The sequence below is a fragment of the Physella acuta genome, unplaced genomic scaffold (genome assembly GCF_028476545.2).
Source record: "Physella acuta isolate Inbredline_101_S28 unplaced genomic scaffold, ASM2847654v3 ptg000309l, whole genome shotgun sequence".
Taxonomy (NCBI): Eukaryota; Metazoa; Mollusca; class Gastropoda; family Physidae; genus Physella; species Physella acuta.
In genome coordinates, this window is record NW_026731828.1 from 360,001 (window position 1) to 370,000 (window position 10,000).

General features: G+C 34.1%; 2 protein-coding genes across 2 annotated transcripts in view; one reads left to right on the top strand and one right to left on the bottom strand.

Moving 5' to 3' along the window:
- Positions 1-3,673, top strand: part of LOC131940134 (protein lifeguard 1) — a 9,434-nt gene extending 5,761 nt beyond the window's left edge. The window contains exons 10-12 of the mRNA XM_059298714.1: positions 697-828; positions 1,927-1,980; positions 2,709-3,673. Coding sequence (XP_059154697.1) covers positions 697-828; positions 1,927-1,980; positions 2,709-2,852 — 330 coding nt within the window. The 3' untranslated portion in view covers positions 2,853-3,673. The remainder of the gene's footprint in view (positions 1-696; positions 829-1,926; positions 1,981-2,708) is intronic.
- Positions 3,674-4,485: 812 nt separating this feature from the next.
- LOC131940160 (uncharacterized) lies at positions 4,486-5,615 on the bottom strand. Its single transcript, XM_059298784.1, has 2 exons — positions 5,545-5,615; positions 4,486-4,898 (listed from the first exon to the last, which is right to left on the bottom strand). Exons 1-2 carry the CDS (start codon positions 5,603-5,605, stop codon positions 4,486-4,488), a joined length of 474 nt encoding a protein of 157 aa, XP_059154767.1. The 5' UTR covers positions 5,606-5,615.
- Positions 5,616-10,000: the final 4,385 nt, after the last annotated feature.

The window sequence follows — 10,000 nt, forward strand, 5'->3', positions numbered from 1 at the left end:
GCAACGTTGTCTTGTTGTTTCACCACTCATTTCTCTATTTCACCAAGTCAACCCTTTAACTCACAAGGTTAACCCTTTACCTCACCAGGTTCATCTTTTACCTCATCAAGTTAACCCTTCACCTCACAATGTTAAACCTTTACCTCACAAAGTTAACCCTTTACCTCACCAAGTTAATCCTTTACCTCACCAAGTTAATCCTTTATCTCACCAAATTAACACTTTACCTCACCAAGTTGATCTTTAACCTCACCAAATTAACACTTTACCTCACCAAATTAACACTTTACCTCACCAAGTTGATCCTTTACATCAAGAAGATGATCATTTTTACCTCATCAACTTTATCCTTTACCTCACCAAGTTAACCCTTTACCTCACCAAGTTAACCCTTTACCTCACCAAGCTGATCATTTACCTCATCAACCTAATCCTTTACCTTACCATGTTGACCTTTTATCTCAGTAGTACGGAACGGCGTGGTCGATTGGTAGATCTTTGACTGCCATCCCGAAGGGCACGAGTTTAAATCTCGGTACGAGTTCGGATCTCGGTTCGGACTTGTGACTGGGTACCTGACTGGGGAAGTAAAGGCATCTGGGCATAGTGTTAAGTTCATCTGCCCAACGGCTTGCTAGATCTAAAGAGAAACCTTACATACATGGCATCATGAGACCTTTGTTCTTTTATTTGCAGGTGTGTGTTCTGGTGCTGACTCTGATTGCCTTCTGCAGTAAACACGACTTCACCAAGTGGAACTACATCATGATTGTCGTCTTTATCCTGGTCTTAATGTTCGGGTTCCTTGCGGGGTTCCTTCATAACTATGTAAGCCGATGTGGTTGTTATCTGATGTTTCACAACATAACATTTTGATACGGTCAGAGATAGAGAGAACTCATACACGAGTCTTGGACTGTCGCAGAGGCATAGCGATCTTTCCCGGCGCCCGGGGACAAACTTTCAATTTGCACCCCCCCCCCCCTCAAGATTTCGATTTGCACCCCCCTCAAATTTTCGTTTTGCACCCCCCCCCCCTCGAGCTTTCAATTTATTTTTCCAACCCATTTTGGCGCCCCCTAAGGTCGGCGCCCGGGGACAAATGTCCCCCCCCCCCTCTACGCCTCTGGACTGTCGTCCATACATAATCTTCAAAAAATCGATTTACATTGCGTAAAGTTTGGATACGTGGTTGGGCCAGTAAAGCTCTTGGTTGCTCAGCCGAAAATTCCAGAGTTCGAACTCCCTAGCAGATGAGGCTCGTTAGCTGGGGAAAGTAATTCACCTAGCGGAGACAACTCCAAAATCTAACCACTGCTGCCTTGTAGTTTGTTCTAAGTTTGGACAAAGGCTATGGAAAAGCAGGCAGAAATAGGAGCCAACGGCCTAAATGGCGCATAACCAGTTGACACGTATACTTAATTACGTTCCAACACTAAAATTAAGAACGAAGAAGATGAAGAAGCTGCAGACAGCAACACGTCTAGAAGAGACAACTCCAAAAATCAAACAACTGATGCCTTGTTTGTTCAAAGTTCGGACAAAGGCTATGGACACAAATACAAAAAGAAAAGCAGGTTAAAATCGGAGTCAATGGCCTCAATGGCATATAACCAGTTAACACGTAAACTTAATTGTGTTAGAAGGGATCCATTCCAACACTAAAATTAAGAACGAAGAAGAAGCATGGGGACACGTAGATCTGTATTCGACCTAAATTCTAAAAAAAAAAAAACAATGTCGTTTGTTGAAAATTAGATCTAAATATAATGGGTTCTTACAAGCAGTTAGTTAAATTGTTTGTTTATGTTTGTGAGTTATTCGAGTAAGCGCTACTTGTAAGATACTTTAGAGTTGAATCAAGTGTTTGGTTTGAAATGGAGCTCACATGCATCAGTTTTATTCAGTCTGGAATATTCTCCACAGGTCCCCATTCTACGTTTGATCTACTCGTTCTTAGGTGCCCTGGTCATGTGTGTGGTGAGTACATTATTGTAACGGTCACAAGCATGACATTTGATATATGCATGCCATTTGATACATGCATGATATTTGATACATTCATGATATTTGATATATGCATGATGTTTGATATATGCATGACATTTGATATATACATGCTATTTGATAAATGCATGATGTTTGATACGTGCATGATGTTTGATACATGCATGATATTTGATACATCATGATATTTGTTACATCATGATATTTGATACATGCATGCCACTTGATACATGCATGATATTTGATACATGCATGTCATTTGATACATGCAAGTTATTTGATATCTTAATGAGTTTTTGATACACGCATGGCATCTGATACATGCATGGCATTTGATACATACATGACATCTGATACGTGGATGACATTTGATAGATGTATGACATTTGATACATAGATACATCCAGTTTTGTATGCGATGAGTACATCGTTTTTTTTCTGACTGTGACACACATGACATTTGATACATACATGACATTTAATACATTCTTGGAATTTGGTGCATGTATGACATTTGAATCGTTCACGATATTTGACACATGTATGACATTTGAATCGTTCACGATATTTGATACATGTATGACATTTGACACGTCCAGCTAGTTTCCATGGATACTTAACCGCGTGACTTGGCTCACCCATGCTAGTTTCCATAGTTACCAAACCACGTGACCTGACTGCTGCTTCCCTTCTGCTTTCAGTTTATCGTGATCGACACCCAGATGTTACTGGGCGGGAAGAGGCACGAGCTGGACACAGACATGTACATCTTCGCCGCCATCGTTCTCTTCACAGACATCGCGCTCTTGTTTGTTTACATCCTGGATATAGCTGATTATAAATGAAACAAACTATTGAACGCTCTTGTTTGTTTACATCCTGGATATAGCTGATTATAAATGAAACAAACTATCGAACGCTCTAGTTTGTCTACATCCTGGATATAGCTGATTATAAATGAAACCATCTTGGATATAGCTGATTATAAATGAAACAAACTGTTGAGACATCGCGCTCTTGTTTGTCTACATCCTGGATATAGCTGATTATAAATGAAACCATCTTGGATATAGCTGATTATAAATGAAACAAACTGTTGAGACATCGCGCTCTTGTTTGTCTACATCCTGGATATAGCTGATTATAAATGAAACCATCTTGGATATAGCTGATTATAAATGAAACAAACTGTTGAGACATCGCGCTCTTGTTTGTCTACATCCTGGATATAGCTGATTATAAATGAAACAAACTGTTGAAACATCGCGCTGTTGTTTGTCTACATCCTGGATATAGCTGATTATAAATGAAACAAACTATCGAACGCTCTAGTTTGTTTACATCCTTGATATAGCTGATTATAAATGAAACAAACTATCGAATACGTTAGATCTCACAAGGCAAATCTTTTTTTAAACCTTAAAGTAGGCTTTTATGGAGAATTTTGCATGTAGTCGAAATTTATCTATTTAATATTTGAAGTGGATTTATAAAAATAAGGCATTCAAAATTAAATATCTAGTTTGGTCTATATTTTATTAGAGTTTTCTAAAATCATATTTTTTCAAAATCAAAGTAAAATATTGCCCTGGAACACTAGTTAAGAGGCAACATGTATTGTAGATATTATTTATTCAATGCTGGTACATAAATGTAAATAATGTGAAACAACAAAATATTATGCTCTTGCGTCTTTTTTTGTTGTTGTTGTTGTTTTTTTTTTTTAGCTTTTTTTGCATTTTGAACGCTTAAAAGTGTTAAATTTACAAATAAGCATAATATTTAGGTTTCAAGCGTATTTATCCATAACATTAATATTTTTTTAATACTCTCGATGAATGGTTTTATTCCATTAATAACCTAATATTAACGTAACGCTATTACTGATATAAATATTTTTTAATCTTTGTAATTATTTAAAAATTATTTAGATCAAACCACCTACATAAATGACTCCCATGTTAGTCGTGGATCAATAAAGATAAATCCATCGATAAAAATTTTTTAAGAATTAATTAACGATAGCGATTAATCTGAATACATGCTCAGATTGATTTGAAAACCGAAATTTCATAAACGTTGGCATAAGTAACAACATAAAGCTTATAATTAGAAGCTTTTATTTAGCTCACACTGTTTGTAAGTTTGTTTTTGTATTTGTGGCAAATTGTAAAACTCAATTTTGAACCACTTTTAATACAGCATTTTTTCCATGATACATTAGTTTCTGATGACAATGCAAGAATATATATTTCTTACCTAATTAGACATTAGATTGGTCATTAAGACGTAATTAAAAATTAAAAGATGTATGTATGGAAATTAATTTTAATTAATAAGTAATAACAAAATCAGCTAGGCAGAATTATATAATTTTATTAACACTTATCAATATCGGCAACATTTTATATTTTTACTCAACATTGCTATGTGTTGTAGAATGGACTTCAAAAGTCGGCATCGTAGCCTCGTTCTCATCTACGTTTCTATGGCAACCCAGCGTATCTTGCCCCAGCTATAGATGCTGTCCGCCCAAGTCTCACATACAAGTTCCATATCCGCAGCCGTGACCTTCCTGGCATAAAACCCGTACCGGATGTGAATTCCGTTAAACATATCTAAATTAACCAAAGACACCGAGACAAGCGGTGGCGTTTTGAAAGCCTTGGTGAATTTGACCGTCTGTGTGTGTCTACGCCAGTCGCCATCTTGTTTGTTGTGGTCTGAGGGCGGGCAGTCGTACTCTCCCTCGTCTACCACAGGCGGAGTGTGTTGGCTGAGGGTGGCGATGCTCGCGTCCAACTTGGCTTCCAGTGCCTTGATTTTGCCCAGCAAAGCCTTTTCGCTTTTGTTGAGTTTCTGATCAAAATCTTTCGGGGAACAGGCCGCTGCTGAGATTGTAAAAGGAAAGAATTTGGATGTAAATTTATATTTATAATATGGAGTCTTGTTTATTACAACTTTACTCATTATTACTTGAAATCATTTTTATTTATTTCAAGTACACAGAACGCAAGGCTATTTAAATATTTTTAGAGGATAAGTGTATATATGAGAAAAACATAGTTTAACAAATATTGTATAAATATATATATATTTTAAAATTTATAACAGCATCTCATAATATCTGTAGAGCACATTGTTTAGTGAGTATGGATTACGGTTAGATTTATTGTAAAAAGCTTGCTGAATCAGAATGTATTGCAAGTTAAGCCCGCAAATTATTTTAAGAAAAAGGTCTGTAAAAGTGTGTTCAATGAGCCAAGTGTTAGACTTTGTCAACGTGTTGTCTTGTAACAGCGTTAAGTTCTTTAAAACTATGAATGTCTCAGAGTAATGTTCAAGTTGAAAAAAAATATTTTTGTTTTACCTGGGCGACTAAATCGATATATATGTGTATATGTATATATATACATATATATATAAATATATATATATATATATATACATATATACACATATATATATATATATATATATATATATATATATATATATATATATACTTATAAATACGTAAGTAAAGCCCATACTTACTCTCAGTAGACGGGAACTGTGACAGTAGAGTCAACAGGAGTATTGGAATTGTTGAGAGCATTTTTTACTTTAATCTACAGGAGAATAGAACGATAATTGAACACATTGTTTCATTTGCTTCATTTAGGTCGAAACTTATTTGTATTAATGTAAGCTTAATTTACATAGAAAAAGAATTTCAACAAGTCTGAGATTAAATTCTGACTTTACATACAAAGGTACCACCGAAAGATAAGGTAAACTGTTTTTATCAAAAAAAAAAATCTTGGTACTTGTTAATGTTAGTTAATAGTTAGGTTGAATTAATGATTGATATTTTAAACATTGTAGAAACTGCACACTAAAGTAACTAAACACCGGTTTTGTTTAGTATAATAGTATATAAATATACCAAGCAAATCCCCATAGCAAATTAATGTGGATTTATTTTGGTAATTTTAGTTAATTAATAAAATTTTGAAGTTACATGAAATATTTCTACCGGATGGTACGCCCAATAACGCTTAATAACGATTAGGTTAGGATCATCTTACATGTGTAATACAAAGAACAAAATAACGCATTAAGGGGATAGGCTCCCGAAAAAAACGGAGAAAAAATCTTTTTAAGTAATACGCCTTTTTCATTTATTTGTGTATGTATAAGTTAGGGTACTTAAGGAAAAATATTTGGATGTACCAGGGACTCTTCTGAAAATATGGTTGCCATGGAAACGGCGGCCATCTTGGAAAAAACTACCTTTTGTGGAGTTCTAAAATTTCCTAAAGTAACATATAAACCACCCATATAATCATTGATCCTTATTGTACTAACACCAATAGAGTCAGCTGGCTAATTTCTGTAACCAAAAAACAGCTAGAAATATTTTTTTCAAATTTTCAAAAAAAAATTGTGGTGAAATTCCATTGAATTTAGCATTATTTTTATTGGAATTTCGTCACACCAAACTTTGAAAATTAAAAAAAAATATTTCTAGAGTGATTTCTGTTACAAAAACTAGCCAGCTGACTCTATTAGCGTTAGTACAAGAAGGATCAATGGTTATATAGCCGATATTTATGTTAGTTTATGAAATTTTAGAACTCCAGAAAATGATGTTTTTTTCAAGATGGCCGCCGTTGCCATGGCAACCATATTTTCAAAAAAGTCCCTGATGCATGGAAATATTTTCCTTCAAGTACCCTAAGTTGGATATACACAAATGAATCAATAAAAGGTTTTACTTAAGAAGTTGGTTTTTTCTGGAGCCTACCCCCTTAAAACATTGGTGTATTCTTATCTTGTTCAAATCTGTCACTTTTCACAAGTATAGTAACATAACATCACGAATGGAAAATACTACAGTAGACAAGCACAACATCACAAGGACAACAATGGTCTATAGACATCTAGTCAGATCTTGACAGTTTTCACAAGCAGACCAGCATACAATCACAGATGAAAGTACTAAAGTAACCACGCAAAGCATAACAAGGACAACAATGGTCTATAGTCATCTAGATAAAATCTGTTACAAGCAGACCAGCATACAATCACAGATGAAAGTACTAAAGTAACCACGCAAAGCATAACAAGGACAACAATGGTCTATAGTCATCTAGATAAAATCTGTTACAAGCAGACCAGCATACAATCACAGATGAAAGTACTGTCTACAGTAACCACGCAAAGCATCACAAGTACAACGACTATATTAAAACAACAAAAAAAAATCTGCCACCACACCAGTACAAAACAGATGTTCTTTGGCAACTGGATCTAACACTACATTTCTACCCTTATATATACTAAAATCTTAACTATAAATATTACAAATTAATTACACCAACTTTTATTTATGCTAAGTCAGAAAAATTAGAATATTTTGTGTTTAAGGACATTGTTGTTCTTAGATCTAAGTCGCCAATTAGGTTTTTAAATTAACCCCCATCATTAATTGTCGCTTGATGAGTCAACAACAGAGAGAAAAATAATTCAAAAGTAATTTTTGTTGTGTTGTAACGACAGTTGCAATTTATTAGTAGCATTTTGTTTTCTTTAAGTTTTGTTTTGTTAAAAGTTTGTACATTATGTAGCGCAGATTTTATATTTTCTTTTCTTGTCATTTTTAATACGAAATTCAGTTTTGGGACTGAAATTTTATTTTATATCTTCTCTACTATATCTATGTATAGGCCTACTTGTTTAGTTGAGGAATTTATTATTTGGCCTCTGTAAAAAAAACTATTTGTAAAGGACCATGACTTGTATGTTTATTAAGCAGCATATACCCAACCAGGACTGGTTTGTTAGATTAGTGACAACCAGTGGCGTAGCGAGGTCGGGTGTCGCCCGGTGCGGAACTTAATGGTGTCACCCCCCCCCCCCCCTAGAGGCGTAGCGACCCTTCCCGGGGACAAACTTTCAAGTTTTCGATTTTCACCCCCCCTCAAGTTTTCGATTTGCACCCCCCCCCCCCAACTTTCGATTTGCACCACCCCTCAAGTTTTTCTCTATATATTTTGCTATTTTTTGCCTTGGTGTCACCCCTTAAATGGTGTCACCCGGTGCGGTCTGCACCCCCCCCCCGCCCCCCCCCCCCCCTCGCTACGCCCCTGGGGACAACCAATATATACCCAACCCATCTGCAATAATATGAAACCATGGTCGGGATCCAGTTCCCTTTATTAATCAGACACAGCACTGTAATGAAAAGTTAAAACACGTCAAAAAGTTGATGTTGGATGTATCCTAAAAATCAAATGAGAATTCACATTCTAGGCATTTAATTGGCGCGCCAAGTTGTCATTAATTTTGTTAAGTTGAGTTAATTTTGTAATACATAAAAATAAAAGTTTAGTTATTAATTGAGTTTAGTTCGGTAAATTTTATCATTCTTAAAAATACAACTTTTGTCATTAATTTTGTTAAGTTCAGTTAATTTTGTAATACTTAAAAATAAAAGAATAATAAATGTATTTAAAAGTCTACAAATTAAGAGGTAGGTTGATCATAAAGAATATTTATTTCCAAATGTTAATAAACTCCACTGATGCAGTATTTACTACTGATGTATTTATCATATGATATAATATATTGCTCAGTAATTGGCGTACGTGTGATCCTTTATATTACATATTTATATTTAGAGATTTGCTTATATTTTTACATATCTGCAAAATGTTTTAGTATGACGTATAGCCAACTACCCTAGAACTGAGCTTCGTTTTATCCATTGTTAAATTATATACTAAAGTAATATACAGTTAGAGAAAATCATAGTAGTTTCTTCTGCTTAGTGTATATATAAAAACGTGTTATTACAATATTTTATAAACATATTTATTTCAACATTTATTTTCAATTCAATAGTCCAATGTGTCCGCAATAGACAAAAAATGTAAAACTTTTTTGCACTATAGAACAAATTTTGTTAAACTCAAAATCTATTTTTAAAATATGCTAATGGTTGCAACATGTTGCGGAATTTAAATACTGCACTCATTTTTTTCGAGTCTTTTTAGGGTAATTGTACGCTAATTATTTCGACTTTTTTTTACTTTCTCGTACACAGAGTATAGAGAAAGTATAGTAATCGTGCACAAAAAATATATGAAATTTTGACAGTTTTCACCGTTTTACACCTCCTTATTGTATCGTATACGGAATATAAAAGATGAATTTTAATAAATGAAAAAACAAATCGAAATCATGATTTTGACCATTTTTGTCGTTTTACTACCTTCTGGTGCCGGTAAAATTATATATATATATATATATATATATATATATATATATATATATATATATATATATATATATATATATAAACACAAGCAAAGCATGCACGAAGGTGTGTCATCCACCCTAGGGACGTCCCAGGTACGACATAAAAAAAGCTTTTTTTTTTAAATTGTTATCTTTCGCTGATAAGGTGTAACAGAGAATTGAAATTTAACTTTTAAACAAACTGTATTAGAATTTCGTAAACACCAAAATATTTAAATATCGCCAGCTGTTGTAGTCATTAGGAGTTTTATTGGCGTTTAACAAAACATCAAGAGTAGAATTTGTTGACGTGTGACATCTAGTAGATAATTATGCCAGTGCCGTCTCTGTTATCTGAAGGGAAGTGGGCCCCGACACAAAAAAAAACTAAAATTGCTAATGGCTTGGGTATACGTTTGCGTCCCCGTAGCTATTTAACACCATCCTGAAAAACATTTCATATTTAAATACGAATTAATTAATTGACAATATAAAAAAATATAATAAGACGAAACTATATCAATGGAAAATTCAAGTATTTTAATATAAAAGAACTTTTTTTAGAAAAAAATTAAGAAAAAATTAAATTAAATAGAAATAAATATTTAAGAAATATATAAAACACAGGATTTAGAATGTAGAGTTCGAACCCTCGGGCAGATGAGGCTCGTTAGCTGGGGACAGCCACTCTTCTAGGAGAGACAACTCC